Raw genomic sequence first — 18638 nt, forward strand, 5'->3', positions numbered from 1 at the left:
AAAGTATCCACAATGTGTAAACATAACGTGCAAAATCCATAATTTCTAGTCATTGTATCTGACAAAGGTAATGTATAAAAAAGACAAATGCATGTATATTGAATGTTGTGAATATAGTGAGTGATATGTGCAGAACAGTAGGGAAGAGAGCTACGTTGGGCACTGGAGCACATAGTTGTTCTACCGTGTGACACAATGTAACATAAAACTTTTATCAGTAAACGTTTTTAAACTGGATAACATCTCCTCACATTCGTGGCAGACTGAAGTTACTGTGCTTACAGTTTGTTTGTGGCTTATTTTGGGATCCAGACCGAATGCCACTACAAGTACCAAAACCATGTAAAAATACTCAATTAGTATAATTAGTATATTAGTATAAGTAAAAGTCCAGCATTTAAAATCCTACTTAAATAAAACAACAGAAATATAATCATCAAGATGTACTATCAAAGGTAGGACTTGTGCCCCTTCCCTGTATGATATATCTATTATTATATATGACATTATTAGATTGTTAATACTGATGAAATAATGTGTAAGCAGCATTTTACTGTTGTGGCTGGTCAATATGGAGCTAGTTTTAACTGTTTTATATACAGCTAGTTAACTAGGTTAGAAACTGCAGGGGTGAGAAATGATTAATGGGACAGAAGAAAAAAACAAGTTCAGTTACAAATCTGTATTCGTTTTTTTTTTGTTTTTTTTTAAATGAATATTGGATACTTTGACTTCTTTGAGCCTCAAACAGTTATTATAATGAAACCATCTGAGAATTTTATGCGCATGCATGCATGCACACACACCACATCCACACATGCAAAGAGAGGTGATAAGACTTGGTTTTAAAATATGTAATTAATAACCATTAACCTTATCGATGGCAGTGAGACACCTCAGTGGAATGTAGGCATTACTATTATTATTACTTTACACTTCTGTCATTCATGTTAAAATGTCCACATGAGAAACGTCTTCTGCCAGTAGGCCTTCACATGATACAATATATATTACTACAACATCAAACACGTCAGTCCTTGAATACTGAAATGAACATTTTTTGCTACTCAAGTGCAATTTCTCAAACTTTTCGCTGGATAAGTTTGTCAGCTTTGCTAAAAAAAAAAGTGACCACAGATCTCAAGGAAACATTATGCAGTTATACTAAAGTTATCCCAAAGAGACAGACACTTTTAAGACGGATTGTAATAATTTACAATACAAAACCCTTTCCATGTTTCTCTTTTTTCATTTCACTGTATGTCTGCATTATAAGGATTTCAAGTGAGTGCATGTAACTTAATGTGCACAGGATTTAGGGAATGAGATAAAAAAAACATTTATTTTCAATAAGAGGAAGTGTTAGGTAATAACACATGAATAGCAGGAAGGTCTGGTGGATGCCACAAATCCGTTTTGATTAAAGGAGGATGTTGACAAGGCCGAAGTCAGTCATAAGAGAAGATTTAAGCATCATTGGGTAAAAATTCCATAATAACCTTTCAGCATATTGTATTTCAAGTGCTCTGAGAGATAACTAGACTTCTGCACCTCCTCGTGACTCTGTTTTCAGGCTTTAAAAAAATCAATGCTTTTAGATCTCGTGATGGGAGACTTTGGCCAATCACAGGTCATTTTAGAGAGAGAGCGTTACTATTGAGTGTTCCTATTGGCTGTGCTCCAGCTGGTGGGCGGTGCTTGGTTTTTCTTCAATAGATCTCAACATTGCTGCCAGGTCACAAACTTTCTCATTTTACAGCTAAACGGTACACTACAAGATGTCTCTGAAAACATTGGAGGCGAGAAATAGGCATTACAGTAACAGAATATCGATTCATATTTGATCAGCGCTGCCTAGTTTGAGCGTTTGGTCGGAGTTTGTGAGGGATTGACAGCTGCTCAGAGACGGCAGACTCCAGGTAGGCTCTGATTGTGATGGGACTTTCTCATTGGTGGGTTTTTCCTTTTATGTTGTAGACAACATACAGTCGACAGCATTAAATTAACTCTAAATTAGCGATTGCCAACAGGAGGTATGGAAGCTAGTAGAAATTATGATTTGCTAAGGAAAATATAAAATATATTCACATGTTTGTGTTTCGGAGGAAAATCAACACAACAATACAGTTACGGCTAGGACAGGCCGACAGCACAGAGACACTTCAAGTGGTTGTAGTGCAAATGCAACCTTCAATGTACTGGAAAAAAAGACTAAACATCAATGATTACTGGATCACTACTTCTGCGAATGTTTCACCCACTGTTGTCTCTGTGGTTAATTATTAAGAATTTCAGGAAGTCCATATTATCTATTGAACAGGTGGTTTATAGTACTTTAGCCCATCTGCCAGGGCTGTGGGTGGGAACCATTGATCTAGATAACGTCATATTCGGCTAGATTAGTGAACACTGATCGAACCTCTACAGCATTTTGCTGTATCCAAAATCAAATAAGATTGCATCTCTTTGAAGGCACAGTACATATGGAAATCAACTCAGTGCATTTAAAAAAAAAAAAAGCTTTCACTAATCAACATCCATGTCTATCCAAAATGTCTTCACTTTATAATTTTAACCTGTTAGACATTTGGGTAAAATTGTCATAATCAGCATATGAATTCTTGAGTTACGGCGAAAAATATGTTTTTTGATGTCACAGTAACCTTGACCTTTGACCACCAAATTCTAATCAGTATTTCCTTCAGTCCAAGTGGATGTTTATGCCAAATTTGAAGAAATTCCCTCAAAGCGTTCCCGAGATATCTCTATCACAAGAATGGTACGGACGTGAGATCACTGTAACCTTTGACCTTTGACCACTAAATTCTAATACGTTCATCCTTTAGTCTAAGTGGATGTTTGTGCCAAATTTGAAGAAATTCAATAAAGGCGTTCCGGAGATAAAACGAGAATAGTACAGACGTGACCTCACATTGACCTTGACCTTTGACCACAAAAATCAAATCAGTTCATCCCATAGACTGCATTAAAATATGGACGTAGTCTCCGTGAAGTCACCCACAGGTTTCTGAAGAGCTGTTGTGAAGCTCAAAGTGGGTGGCTCTCGCTGTCGCCATCTTGGCAGTGACACAGCTTAAAGGTCTCATATTATGCTCATTTCCAGGTTCATAGATGTATTTTAATGTTGCACTAGAACATGTTTACATGCTGCAATGTTAAAAAAAAACGTTATTCTTCTCATAGTGTCTCTCTCACTCAGCCTGCATTTAGCCTCTGTCTGAGAGACCCTGATTTACAGCCTGTCTCCTCCCACTCTGCTCTGATTGCTCAGTGTTTCTGTCAATCAAACGTCCTCAACACAGCGTCACTCTCGAGAAAAGAGGAAAGGATACTTTTGTCTAAACCAAAGAATCGTAATCTGTTCACAGAACAAAATCTGTCCGCACAATCTGTTTAACAGCAAGTGCTACAGTAGTAAACAAACTGCACAATATGAGAATATCATTTTCTGCAGTCTTCATTTTACCTGAAAACAACAAATTTCCCATTTCCCCCCTCACAAGGCAGCAAACAGAGCAAGTTTCAGTGACTGGTCATGCACTTGAACCTGTTCTTGAAGTAGAAGTCTTCCTTATGAATGTCATTATCAGCACTGGAAGATGAGTAGCGGAATTTGTCGTAGGCCTTTTGTGAGTCTGTTTTACTCCAGGGCATGATGATCTTTGACGCGTGGTTTACAATGACGTCACTACAGGAGCCAATGTGGAGGGAGCCCAGAGAATCGATGAAAAACTCTACAGTGCCAAAAGAAAACAAATGTTTACCTCGGGGTTTCTGAATCAACTCAACAGTTATCACAGCTGTACCACACAGAGAAAATAGCTAATATAAACTGCTATGTTAATATATTTGACAGCAAACGTTACAGACAGACTCACCCAGATGACCGTGCCGTGCCAGGCGGGGGTTAAAGCCAGCCTGCTGCACCTTATCTGTCCTTCCCATGAAGAAGTTGATGACGGCATCAGCTACCACACAGTCGGGAAATCCCTCGATGACATGGTGGTAGCCATTTCTGATGTGTAAGCAGTCGCCCTCCTCTGCCCCTTCTTCCACTGAAATGGTGTGACGGTACGTTGCAGTGTAACCTGTCACCTCTCTCACTGCACCGCCGACCTGAAGTCATTAAGACAGCAACAATGTTAACACAACCAATACACTAATAAACACATCAAGTAAGAGTGTGTAGGTAGACACACACAGACAGTCACACACTGTGTTAGAGCATAGACTGTATATAAAGATCACCATGTCAGTGTCATGTCATGACGTCTCACCCCCTTTTTATAACATCAAATAACTAACTAAAACCAAACTTATCAGAAAAATGATCTCTTGAACATACATCAGCGTGATAAGAACTTCCTAAAATAACAGAAACCACTTTGGGAAAAATGTATTTGACGTGTTCTTTGACTTTTTAGTTTGGCCTATGTCCAATCTGCTAACATGGAGGGGGCAGGATTTATTTCTATACTGCAGCCAGCCACCAGGGGGCGATCCAGATGTTTTGGCTTCATTTTTGGGGAGCTGTCATGTCGTCCATCTTTATATACAGTCTATGTTAGAGCCATAGACTGTAAGTGGACGTAGTCACCGTGACGTCACCCATTGGTTTGTGGACTTCCGTTTTGAAGCCTCAAGTTCATCGCCATTTTGGTTCGTTTTTTTGCAACCAGAAGTGACAGGAGAGTGTGGAGCTAAGTACAACCGTATACTGAATAAAACATTTTAGGCGACCAAAAAGGTTATAACTAACTTTCATGAACTGAAAACACACTGTGAAAGGGTTAAAGTTGTAAGACGAAAACACAGACAACTCCCAGACCGGACGAACTGTCAATTACAAGGTAGCCAAGCCCTAAAGCATACCCTGCTTTATGATCTATTTGACTCTAAATGGGACCATAATTTACTAAATGAACATCATGCTGTATTGAAGAAGACTTGAAACTAGTGATTGAGACCATAAACTCATGTTTACAATGTTTACTGAGGTAATAAATCAAGTGAGAAGTAGCCCCCCTGCTATTTCCTTTGTTGAATGTGTGTTGGAACATGGAACATGTTTTATTAACCGCACAAGCCATTAAGCCAAACAAGTCACCACAAGCGTGAGTAAAACAAGCCAAATAACTTGAAAGAACGCGCTGGAAATCTATATCTACAAGCCATCTAATGTGAAAGCAAGTACAAGCTGCCACACACTGGATGACAATACCACTATATAATACAAATGGGATGGAAATATTTTTATTTCAAAAATCACAAAATATGAGAGTGTTTTTCAACATGTCCTTCCATGCTTGAAATATCCATGTGGTATGACTCATTCTCTGTATCTAATCCCAAAAAAAACAATAATTGTTAATGTAGCAGGTGAGGCCTGCAACATGTAACATGCCAGAACATGAGATCCAATCCCTGATATAAAACTGGGGATGCTTCAGTTTAGTTTCTGATCCTGACAAAAATCCATCAAAACGTAGTCATAAACTTTTGTGGCATGGAGTAAGTGTGCAGGCGTTACCTTTTTTCTTATTGATGCTTCAGTTTAGTGATGTGTATCTCAGGTCACTGAGCCACCATATTCTATCTGAAAGAAGGCACCAGTAGAAAACAGAGATCGGTGCATATGCATGACAATAACCTATACATGATGACACATACTGTGTAATGACTCACTGACTCTGATTTCACCTTAGTTTATTAAGGGAAGTGGAGAACTTTTTCTTTCTGTGTCAGTTAAACAGAAAAGAGGGAGTTGTTATTGTTAATGAAGTCTGTGGGTGATGATATGTTAAAATGATAAATAATCATGATGGAATGATTCATTTATATCGCACAATTTCCTGCTACTTTGCACGTGTACTGAAGAAACTGCAGTTCATACGTAGCAGGATTCACTCATAATTCAGTGGCTTTGTACTCCAGCACATGGATTTGAAATGAAACAATGTGGCCGTGAGATTCAAGTGATAATGTCCCACATGAAGTAAGATGTTCTCATCATACTGGTTGAACAGGATATGACTCATATGTTTTCAGTGTTTACTGAGAAGTAGGTAATTTTCTCATAAACTTCTATAAAATCTGACTTCTTTTTGCAACCACAGGAGTCGCTCCCTGATGGCTATTATAAAGTATGCAAGTTTACGGTACTTTGGCATTGGCTTCACTGTCAGACCCAGATGTAGCCCACTGGGTAAGAGCTTATCTATGCAGAGTTGTGTGGAAATTCTTTATCCAAACACATGTACGCTCTTCACCCTCACTTATGGTCAGGTGGGAAGGATCTGAATAGTTGTGTACTTGGTATCTGCTAGATATCTGCCACTCACATTGTACTGTCTCTGGGCATGCAACTCACCAGATCCAGAGTGGTCTTTTCTAAGATGTCCACCATCTTCTCCACCTTGGTGTTTGCAGTAAAGATGAAATCATCATCCACCCAGAGCACATACTTGGTGGTCACTTGAGACACTGCCAGGTTCCGTCCTGCAAACCAACCCTGTGGACAGCAGATGAAGGGGGATCAATTCAACACCTATAAACTGTGCTGGTTAATAATCACAATGCATGATACTTCATAGAGATATAGTGAGACTTCTTTACCTTTCCAAACGGCATGATGTAATGCTCAATGTGAGGCCCGGTCAGTGGCTGAGGGTGCTCGTTATCATCTGCTATCACTATGGTGACGGTGGGATAATATTGCCGTATGCTGTCAATGAGGTCTTTGAGTTTGTCATAGCGTAGAAAGGTCTTGGTGGCGAAGGTAACCAGAGCACTGATATTGTACTCTAATTAAAAACAAAAAAACATATACTGTAAATAACAAACACTTTGCATCACATAATATAATACTTACAACAACACTTACAACATAATAATGACATAACTGCTCACAAACCTCCTTGATATCCAGTGTTGTAAAGTTTAGGTACGGTTCCATGTTCAACTTTAATGGTGAAAGATGACTGGTGGCCTGCAGATGCAAACTGAACTGCAAAACAAAATTGTGACAACGAGATGAAGCAGTGCATATTTCTATTATATTTAATATAAAATGTCATGCAAAGCTGTAATTGCCTAGTATCCTTGTCCCGTGTTTGTTTTGGTATTTATTAACCAGCCCTATCTCAATGTACATTTCACAGGTAAAAGAACACTGTATTGATAAATTCTTCCTAAACCCGTAATGTCTATTAATGCATTAATCATTGATCCAAATTGTTATGTATTACCTCTGAGCATTAGGATGAAACTCTATAAGTAAACATGACGTTCTACTATTAGTATCAAGATAGTGTCCACATGATAACGTTACCTGTATCTGCTGTTCTTGGATGGAAAACAGTGTTTGTATAGGTGACGAACTGCAGCTGCCTGTTGAGAGCGGAGAGAATAGGACTAGACAGTATCATGTGCTTCTCTCCCTCTCCTTTAACAGAGACCCCGTCCACTGTAGCAGCAATGTCAAACGTCCCCAGTGATGCTGTCAGATATACCTGTTACACCAATGGAATGGTTTTGGGGGAAAAATTAACAAAACATTTTACATTTAGACAGAAAATGTGGGAATGTAAACCATCATGAAAACCACAAAATGAATAAATTACCATATGGTTTGATCCTCCGTCTTCTTTAAGACCCAAACCTATGGAAAGAAAGCAATTATTACTGGAGATAGAATGAAGCACCAAAAGTAGGTTGAAGACACAATGTTTAAGCTTTGATATCATGTGTAGTGTCATGTTCGATATGCTGTTACCAGGAATGATGATCGTTTTGAGGGGTCGCACCTCCACGCCCTGGGTAGGATACTGAAGAGGACTGTTGGCCTCAGCTACAATAAGCACATCTGCAGGATTGTAGGACCTTTACATACAGAACATAATAGAGAGGAAATTATTGCTATGACATAGTCCTTTTTATTTACTTTGAGTAACCTAATTTATGTCAGTAATCACTCACTTAATTAGTTTGACTCATAAACTGTATATATAAAGATGGACGACATGACAGCTCCCTAAAAGTGAAGCCAAAACATCTCGATCGCCCCCTGGTGGCTGGCTGCAGTAATAGGTCATAAGTCCCGCCCCCTCCATGTTAGCAGATGAGACATTGGCCAAATTAAAAAGTCAAAGAACACGTCAAATATTTTTTTCCTAAAGATGGTTTCTGTCATTTTAGGTAGTTCTTAACACCCTGATGCATGTTCAAATGTTCCTTTTTCTGATAAGTTTGGTTTCAACTAGTAGTAGATGCACAGCCGGAGGCTCGGGAATTGTATGAGAGAGGAGATGAAACTTTAACTTTCTATATGCATCACAAGTCTGTTTAATAGAGCATGTGTCAATTTTCTCATAAATGTAGTTATAGAGATATTATGGTTAGTTGTTGTGTCTTTCTAGCCAAACAGCTACCGTGGTGCTAACGTAGTAGCTAGGTGGCTCACGCTAACAAGCTGTGGCCGTGCTCGGCTCATGATTGGCTCGGGTGATTGAAGATGGGAGCTCCCCGATCTCAGATATTTTGGCTTCACTTTTGTACAGTGGGAGGAAGTCTTTATTATACAGTCTATGTTTTGACCACACATTGCACACAGAGAAGACACATTGTGAATTTGCTGTATGGTTCTAGTCATCTTGAGGTATTACATCAAAATCTGTATCAAGAAGCTCATACGTCACACTGATCCCGTAGCCTTTAAGTTAGTGTTACTGTGAGATTTCCTATGACCTGTATGACTTAGTTATGTAATGTGAAGATTTCCTGCATTTCTTTGTTTAATACAATTGTAAAATGAAAATCTTTAGGTTTTGGACTGCTGCTCAAACAAAACAAGCACTTTGAAGATGTCATCGTGGGTTCTGGGAAATTGTGGCAATTTTCACTATTTTCTGAAATTTTACAGATTAAATGATTCATTGGAAAACATCAATAATGAAAACAATTATTAGCTCTTCTAATATTGGCAATCTCCAAAGACATGCAGTAGGTTTACATGCGACCATGCAGATTCCTAAGGCTACAGCACAACTGATTTTTATCCCAGATAGAGCAACAGCTGGAACAGCCAGTCTGGATGCTGTTTGGCTGTGCAAGGACAATGGCAGGCGATTGACAACCAAGTGTCCAAAAGGGTAATGCTATTATCAGGCTACTAATCATGTTAACTCTCACAGTACACACAACCCTGCCCCCGCTATTTCCTGTCGGAGCTGAGTAAATTTCGCCTGAAAAAATCTGGTCTGACAGCACCATTAGTCACCATACGTAAAAAGCTGAATAGCTCTGTTATGCATTTACATTGCCGACAAACTGGCTTTCTCCAGGAGAAATCTGGCTGGGTATCATCTACTTTGAATTTGGAAGTCTGGTTGAAAGCTGAAGATGTCATATTCTCCCTCCCCTGTTCCATTGCATTCACTTCACAACGAGTCGTTGAATAAGTCCTTTTTTTCCACACTTCCTGGCAACTTGATCGCTGATGACACAGAGATACCATGTGATACCAACGTTGCTATACTGTTGGCTCACAAGCCTGGTTAGAAGTGGGAACCAAACATCAGATAACTTCCACAGAGATAAATAAAACATTCATTTTGGACCCGTCAAAATCTTTAAAATGATTAATCAATCATTCACAATCATATTTTTTAGGAAAAGCATGAAATAATTTCAAAAATGTTATTAATAAGACCTTTAAAAAACAAACAAAAAATCATGCATATTAAGTGCATGCACTGCATTCACTTGATAACTACCATGCAAAGAGCATTGCAAATAACCCTTCACTGTGAATTCACACATTTAAATATAGACCACCAAGGGTGCAAGAAAAACGAGCTAAAGTAGGTGGAGACCAGAATGAAGGACAGTAACGACAGCAGAGCATGTCAGTGTACAGCCACAATGTGAGCGAGGCCTTTAAATAGACAATCTCAGTGTACTGGGATGTTAACTGTGTGGTAGGTTCGCTGTCAACTGATACGCTACAGCATGACTCAGAGGTTCCTGCCAAACTTTATTTATGACTAAACCTTGTGGCTCAACAGGCCAAGTAGATATCATTTTGTTATCATCCCTTATCATATAGTAAAGCTGACAGTTACATGAGTACACCAGGGTGTGTTCACTGATAGCCATCAAGTGGACTTTACCTCTTCTGAAAGTTGCTGTACTCCTGAGCTCTGTGACGCTTCACGCCCTCGGGGTCTGGATGGGACTCTAAGAAGGCGAGATCAATGCTGTGGGCCCACACGCGTGGGAACAGCTGGTTGGCGAACGGCAGGCGAAAGGTCTCCTCATCAGCCAGACACACACACGTATTTTGAGGCAAACGACTGTCAGAAAAAAATGGCATTGAGTGAGTTGTTAAGGATAAAAATGAGAATTCAGAGCAGAATTTAGAGATACTGGCTAATAACACACCGTGCCACATCCTCCTTTATATGGTAGGCAATGTCATGATAGCCACTGACGGTGTCTTGAATTTTCGCCTCAAAGAGTTTCTTCATTAGATCCCCCTGTCTTGGCCGTATGTCAACTACTGAGCTGGTCCCAGGCCTCCAAACATGAAACAGGGCTAGTAGTAGTCCACTGACCAACAGCAGTCCAAGACACTTCTTACAGCTGGCACGCATCTAGAATGAAGATTAAAAGAAATGTCAAAATGGTACATGTAGGCCTCACAGGATAAGGAAAACAAAGCCGGGCACGGGAAAGACACAGGTGCTGTATTTCACATCTGAATAACTGACTTTGATATGATTGTTCACAATTTGACAGGAGCCTGGAGCTGTTGTCAGAGCAACAAATCCTTAAACCTGCTGAGGCTACAGGCTCATTTGAAGTTAGCTGGATCTATTGTATTAGACCTTAAACATCACTAAACTACAAAATTTGAATTTAAAGTTACTGTGAGGAACTTTTAACTGGTTATGAAACAGTCTCAGTTTAATACTGATACCTCAATATGACCTACATAAGTAAACAAGACCATCAGCGGGAAGCTTGGCTATTTCTATACAGTTATTCTTAATGCTTGTCATCGGTGCCACCGGGTCGGATTCCATCAAACGAAATCATGCAGGTTCACCAGAAACTCCTTCAGCTCAGACTCCAGCGGGGTACTCTAGATCAGCTATTCTCAACCACTGGGCCGGGGCCCACTGGTGGGCCTCAGAGAGCCACCTAGTGGGCCGCGAAGGTGCTGCCAAATGGTTCGATTAACCGCTATTCTGTATTTCAGAGGTTATAGCGGGCTCACTTTTAAAGCTAGAGTGAAGATACATCATATGAAACTATAAAAACCTAAGGAATCCATCGGTACCAACCATGTCATGCTAGCTTGTCGGTAAGGAGGTTAAATAACGCTCCAAACTTACGCTGAATTTTGGTGAGGAAAAACTGCCAGGGCCATTTTTAAAGGGGTCCCTTGACCTCTGACCTCAAGATATGTGAATGAAATTAGGTTCTATGGGTACCCACGAGTCTCCCCTTTACAGATATATATGTCACAGATGCAGTGACACATAATCAAGCAATTTTTGAAACCAGTAAAAGTGTGTGGTGAGGAAATATGACCCTGAATACTTTGCATTCATAATGGCAGGCAGTGATGGGTGAGGGTAAGCTGAATATCTATGTGGGTCATTACACCTGACAGTGGCATAACACATATTTTATAGCCCAGTTTGTCATTTATTTGGGAAGGTGGTCCTCGAAAAATTTTTAACAATCGGAAGTGGGCCTCGAGTTACAAAAGGTTGAGAGTCCCTGCTCTAGATCCAGCTTTGCTGCCGCATTCGACCTGCAGTCAGAGCTTCGGCTGAGGTGGAGAGCTCCACGTCGGGCAGCAGTGGCTGCTCCTCTGTCCAGGAGCAGAGCTTTGCCTCGCTGGGAGCCAATACCAACACCACGCTGCCCACTGGAGGGAAGGGATGCACGGGGAAACTAGTACCAGGACAGCGCGGGGCAGACTGTCAGACCCTGCTGCAGTAAAATTAGTTTTTCTAAAGTGACTCCGGTGCTCGGAAACACTACCGCTTTTGTTCATAGGGACCACCAAAATCAACACAAAATTAAAAGTGCCTTGTGTTCCTTGTCTGGAACTGTATCCTATTCATGTATCATACAGCAATGCACCATTAAAGCTTAATGGTGGTGTGGCTTGTAAAGAAGGTAATGCATTGCTATCCATACGTCAGAATCAATAACTTCTCCCACCTTTTATGAAACTATAAAAAGTCTGAATTATACATGCGCTTAAAAGCAAACAGAGCTCAGTGAGGTGTAAAGGAAGTGGGTGCTGATGGTATATCTGCAGTATTGCAGTGAATGCGGTCAACAGTATAGCTGACGGTATGTTGGTTTGTAGGTGATTAATGCATATTCAACAGAGCGTTATTTTTGTGTCACATTTCATGCTTCCAATTGGGTGTTTGCTATCTTCAAGATAATTTGAAATATATATATAATCTCAGGTTGAAGACTCAGTAGTACCTCCATGAGACCATAAAGGCAGTGTCATTATCAGAATATTAAGACTGGGGGTATTTTTCCTAACAGCTAAAATAAGCCATACATTTGACTGAATGAGGAATATGTCTGATTAACACATTGTGGACCACTTTAACCTCAAGCATATCAACAGCTTCCTGGTTTTGATCTCGTTTCCACTTTATCACTGAACAGCAGCTCTATTACAGATCTATGGTGGGGGAGGATAAGGAAGTGAATGGGCACTGAGGGAAAGTTAAACTTAAGTGTGTTCCAACTGCGAGTACGTCCAAAACTACACTATGTCAAATTTTGCGTCCACACCAACGTATCCAGGTCGTTTTAGTAGAGAGTTAAACACCAAAAAAACATAAAAACAGCAAAAACTCGTCTTCTTCATCCTCTTTTCAGTTGACTAACAACAAACATGCACATGCAGCCAACATCTGGTAAAGACTGGGACAGACAGCCCGGCTGACCAAATGATTATTTTATGGTCATAATGTCGTCTGACAACCCGTTCAGCCTCTATTCAGTCCCCTCCTGCCCCCTGTGATCACTTACATCGTGTTATAATACAGCTGAATTCACAATTTGTTCTTATTTACAGTACATCTTATTATCTGTTTCTCTTGTCAGACAACAGAACAAGTAGGAAGTAAAGATTTGATTGCATCTCAAAAACACTTCCTGTTAACCAACAATCATTAAGCTGCTATGCTGCAGTGATAAAATCATTGTTTTATGATAATGTCTGTCGTCTGACAAAATCGTCATTAATCCATGTTAATGACAACGGACAGTTGTCACCGCACAGCCACTGACCCTCACTGAGCTGGCTTACGTTATTATTTTGAAAAAGCTCAGTTTTCCCCGTAAACATTAAAACACCAAGCCGACAATGTGTCCACCGTGGAGGCAACTTTGGAAAAGTTTTAGTTTCTGGGCGAGAAAAGGGCAGTTCTACTCTGTATGGAAACTGAGAGAAAACAATGTATTTACAAGATTTAGTTTAGTGTTTAATGTGGATGTACATTGCAGCTCATTTTCCTGGCTGGCCTGTTGCCTGGTTAAAACTTCAAAGTAAGGGCCCCTTTTGCTGCATCTCATTTCCCAATTTTTTTTCCTCCTCGTCTCCTCGCTCCTCCGGCTGTGACCCGGAAATCGATCTCAGTGCTCCATTTTGGAGGACATCCCATTTCCTAAAATGCATCTCGAGGAGCGAGGATCGAGGATCGAGAATCGAGGAGGCTTGCCAGAGGAGCTATGAGCGAGGATACACTGGTGTATCCTTTGCGTAAGTGTTTTCGGCACCCGTGACGTATAAAAGGCACGTGACACACAGCTGGAATAATCTCAAACCATGGCGGGAGCACTTCACAAATGTAAGTGTGTTATTATAGATTGCAGTTGTTTAAGATGATGAAACTTTCTGCCCTTCACCGTGTGTATAGCATCTCATAAATTGTTGTTCTAAACGCATTCCTTAATGACATTTCACATTGATAGTAGTATTATTATCTATGTTTTCATTGGAACATTTAGGCTCCAATTTAACTGCTATAGGCCTAATCTTGACATGATGCTTACAAGTGCAATATTATTGATATTAAATTCTTATATCAACAAAAGCATTTGAGCATTCAGCAGCTGTATTTCATGTTGTCATATAATAGTCAATTGCCCAGTATGTAGTCTGCAAATATCATTCCAAAAATAGTCCTGTGACAAGTGTTCCAATTTGGGCTGTAGGCTACATTTGAGATCAATCTTAGAATGATACCCTGTTTACAGGGAGGAGGCACACAGCAAAAAAGGCCTGGGAGGGAGTTAAGTTAATTTTCTAGTGCATGATACTGTAGTCTGTAACTGTTGTTGCTTGCAACATGCTACTAATGTCCATTACAACCTCAAAATGCTTTGTCATCATGTTGACAGAGCCTTTTATTGGATTAAGATATGATCTATAGCATTTACCTGTGGCTGTGGCCCTAACTACTTGCTGACACATAAGTTAACCAGTAACATATCTCGTGGTTGCTGTGACCCAGTTATGTTTCCCACGGTCGGGGCATTTTTTCTTCAACAAAACAATGGAGAAAAACTATTTTTCTAGCAATATCATTGCAGACACCATTTTTATAGGCCTTATCCAGATTAGACCAACGTGGCATGCCAATGCTTGCATTGGCAAAATTCTCTGCCAATGCTGAGCAGTGTATTCTCCTGTTGGTATTGACTCTTGTTTTGAGCAACAGGTGCTGCCAATCAGGTGCCTGATGTGCATGGGGCCTGTTGGGTGCTGTGCCCTACTAAAGGGATCATTTGGTGTCTACAAGCATCGGCATGCCACGTTGATGTAATCTGGATAAGGACCATGCTATAAGGCAAGTTGCATCCTGCTTGAGGAATGGAACGCCATCCCACGGCAACGTGTGACCAGATTGGTGACCAGCATGAGGAGGAGGTGCCAGGCTGTTGTGGCTGCGTATGGATCTTCCACCGCTACTGAGGCTCCTGACGGTGTATTAAATTAATAAAGTGTAAAATTGCCAATATGTCTTGTTTGTTCCTTGTTACTGATTAAGAGTTCAATCATCCAATCCACCAAACAACTCAAAACAAGAGTCAATACCATCAGGAGAATACACTGTTTACCATTGGCAGAGAATTTTGGCAAATTGTTCTTGGTCGCTACCCATATAATCAGCTGTGCTGCTCATCCCACAAATGCATAATCCTTACAGGTTGGACATCATTGTGAAGGTAAATAAACAGGCTTTCCAACGATGTTAAATACAATGCCAATTAGCATTGTAACAACAGAGAAATAATCCACCAAACACAAATTTGACGCGAGGAGAGGAGTCGGGGAGTCGAGGAGAGGAATCGAGCCGTATACAATCGGAAATGGGAAAGGCCTACAGACATGACCACTTTATGATAATCACATGCACTTTTGGGCAAATCATAGTCAAGTCAGCACACTGGCACACTGACAGCTGTTGTTGCCTGTTGGGCTTGAGTTTACCATGTTATGATTTGAGCATATTTGTTATGCTAAATGCAGTACCTGTGAGGGTTTCTGGACAATATTTGTCATTGTTTTGTGTTGTTAATTGATTTCCAATAATAAATATATAAATATATTTGCATAAAGCAGCATATTTGCCCACTCCCATTTTGATAAGAGTATTAAATACTTAACAAATCTCCCGTTAAGGTACATTTTGAACAGATAAAGAATGTGTGATTAATTTGCGATTAATCACGATTAACTATTGACAATCATGCGATTCAATATTTGAATTGATTGACAGCCCTAATATTTATATATTTGCAGTATTATAAACTGGGTGTCTGTGGAGACATTTACAGAAATAAATGCTGTGTCACAGTTTTTCTCCATTGTATAAACACAAAAATGGAACTATACACACAATTCTGAAAACTTGAAGCTCATGTACATAGAAATCGATTATTTCTACTCTACTTTTTATTTCTATGCTCATGAATCAACAAAACGACTGCAGACTGCTAGACTCTGGGCCCAATTCCATTGTTTCCACTGAATTTCCACAGAAATTCTAACTCAACCAGTCACCTTTAACTATTGTGGTGCAATTGATATTTTCACGTCTGCACACTCTGTCTGCTCTCATGTAAATTAAGGTTTAATCTCACCATACATTTTGTATGATTACCGCGCCACGTGACCAGAGAGCACATAGTCTATGCAAAAAAGAAAATACATTATAAAAAACAGCCCAAATATAGTATAATCGCACAACTGTAGAAGCATCATTATTCTCCACAAATATGACAAAATCACATAATTGAGGCCCGCGCAGGTAAATGTTCAACATGCATTTTAAAGAAGTATATGCAGAAATACTGTACAAGTATTCTCAGGCATGTCAGATATTTTTGTAAAGCTATTCAAACATTTCTATAATGTTATATATAGAGTATTTTTCGTTTACATTATGTCAAATCTATTGTCTGTTTATGATCACATGAGAGAATTCAATGATATTCATGGGTTGAAGCTGAATAAAAGCTTTAAGTCTGACTTAGTATGTATATAGATGTGATCTATCTATCTAAGATAACATAAGATGCATCAGCTAACACAGTAAAAGAAAGAGCTAAACAAAGTGTAACAAAATATGAACCATTTAAATAGAGGGAAGTATAAAAATAGGAGCAGTATATACAGTATTGACAATAAACAGTATTAACAACATTGCACAAGTGGAAAATGGTATTGCACAGTGAGAATGAAATGAAATTCCACCTGAAAATAGCAGGTTATTGTCAGTTTTTGGTGTGTACGTGGTCTACTGGGAGCAGTATCTACCTATCTATCTATCATTTCATTGTTGTTTGTATTTTTTGCTCTGGGTGTCAGATCAGTTTACCTACAAGCACTGTCTATGGATCTCTGTTCTGCTCTGTTATGCATCAAACATCTAATAGAGTGTGTTTGCCTCTCAGATGAGTCAATAACACAGTGAAAGGGAGTGGCTCCTGCATGATGTAGGCTACTCATAAACAGGTTTTGTCTTTATCATTTCATTCCAAACATATTTTAAGAAACAGGCTTGGTGAGCAACTGTCTACTTGGGTAGTTGTTCACCAATCTGAAGTCACACCAGGTACATTATGTCTATGAATAAACGTCTAGCCCATGCATGAAACATAGCAAAGGGTAGTTTTATTAATTATTTAGGCAAGATGGCTGATTGAGTGTCAAACTTGTTCTGACTTTCCATATACATTTATGCAACCTCAGCCCTTTAATCAAACTCTTTACTGAAAATTGTTATATTTTAAAGCTGTGATAGGTTAAGCCCTTCACTTTCTTCCATGTTAGCCAATTTGTCAAGAATATTAAAAAAAAAAAGAAAAAAAAAGATATAACCAGTATTTCAATGCAATATGTTAAACAACATTTCTTTTTAGACAAAAAGACAAAGGGAAGAGAGATTCTTATTGTTGGTGTTTCCGTTTAAAATATATCTATATTTATATCCTGCACCTTCAAGTCGAGTGGCTCCTGCATGATGCAGGCTACTCATAAACAGGTTTTGTCTTTATCATTTCATTCCAAAAGTATTTTAAGAAACAGGCTTGGTGCATAACTGTCTACTTGGATATTTGTTCACCAATCTGAAGTCACACCAGGTACATTATGTCTATGAATAAACGTCTAGCCCATGCATGAAACATAGCAAAGGGTATTTTTATTAATGTTTTAGGCAAGATGGCTGATTGAGTGTCAAACTTGTTCTGACTTTCAGTATACATTTTAGCAACCCCAGCCCTATAATCAAACTCCTTACTGAAAACCAATTGTTATATTTTAAAGCTGTGATTAAGGTTAAGCCCTTCACTTTCTTCCATGTTAGCCAATTTGTCAAGAATATTAAAAACAAAGAAGATAAAACCAGTATTTAAATGCGATTTGTTAAACAGTCCCAACATTTTGTTTTTAAACAAAAAGACAAAGAGAAGAGAGATTCTTACTGTTGGTGTTTCCGTTCAAAATATATCTCTATATATATATAAATATAAATCCTGCACCGTCAAGTCGACCGTGTGACCCAGACAGGCGTGTTCCTGTGTGGATTGTTCTGCAGCTCAGCGGCTCGCAGCCACTCCTTTTGGACCTGCGCGTCATCCCTCTGGTGCATACCAGGCCGAGTGCCTTGCATTAGCAGCATATGAACTATTTGTATTCGTGGAGTTATATTTAAATCCCATTAGAAGACATGGCTTCATAGTTTATCCAGTTTCACCGGTTTAAATTTATATCAACACAGCATTTTAACGGTGAAAGTTGTTTGGACATGCAACATCTCATGCTGTCAGGTTTTTAATGCTGCGTCCTTGACCGCAGGTGTGTGGGAGGTAAGAAGTTCTTGGATGCTTAACCCTTAAAGATCCCATATTATAAAAAAGTGAGAATTTCATGTTTTTTTATTATAAAGCAGGCTTAAGTCCTATATAAATACTGTGAAAGTATTGAAACACTCAATCCACAGGGGAATACACACAGCCCTTATTCAGAAACTCTGCATTTGAAACAAGCTGTCAGGATTTCT

At 39.4% G+C, this 18638-nt stretch overlaps 1 protein-coding gene across 1 annotated transcript; it reads right to left on the reverse strand.

Moving 5' to 3' along the window:
• Window positions 1–1957: 1957 nt before the first annotated feature.
• On the reverse strand, window positions 1958–18198 carry b4galnt1a (beta-1,4-N-acetyl-galactosaminyl transferase 1a). The gene is made up of 11 exons (XM_074644386.1): window positions 18061–18198; window positions 10462–10673; window positions 10191–10373; window positions 7796–7902; window positions 7644–7681; window positions 7352–7532; window positions 6935–7027; window positions 6637–6824; window positions 6392–6532; window positions 3900–4137; window positions 1958–3755 (listed from the first exon to the last, which is right to left on the reverse strand). Exons 2-11 carry the CDS (start codon window positions 10671–10673, stop codon window positions 3544–3546), a joined length of 1593 nt encoding a protein of 530 aa, XP_074500487.1. The 5' UTR covers window positions 18061–18198; the 3' UTR covers window positions 1958–3543.
• Window positions 18199–18638: the final 440 nt, after the last annotated feature.

Source organism: Sebastes fasciatus, chromosome 8 (genome assembly GCF_043250625.1).
Source record: "Sebastes fasciatus isolate fSebFas1 chromosome 8, fSebFas1.pri, whole genome shotgun sequence".
In the NCBI taxonomy this organism is placed as follows: domain Eukaryota; kingdom Metazoa; phylum Chordata; class Actinopteri; order Perciformes; family Sebastidae; genus Sebastes; species Sebastes fasciatus.

Excerpts from the sequence above, each read along its gene's own strand:
- b4galnt1a (XM_074644386.1), bottom strand. The coding sequence starts at position 10,673 with ATGCGTGCCAGCTGTAAGAAGTGTCTTGGACTGCTGTTGGTCAGTGGA. Across the intron at positions 6,825-6,934 it reads CAACACTGGATATCAAGGAG|AGTACAATATCAGTGCTCTG; the intron begins GTTTGTGAGCAG and ends GTTTTTAATTAG. Across the intron at positions 6,533-6,636 it reads ACATCATGCCGTTTGGAAAG|GGTTGGTTTGCAGGACGGAA; the intron begins GTAAAGAAGTCT and ends TGCTGTCCACAG.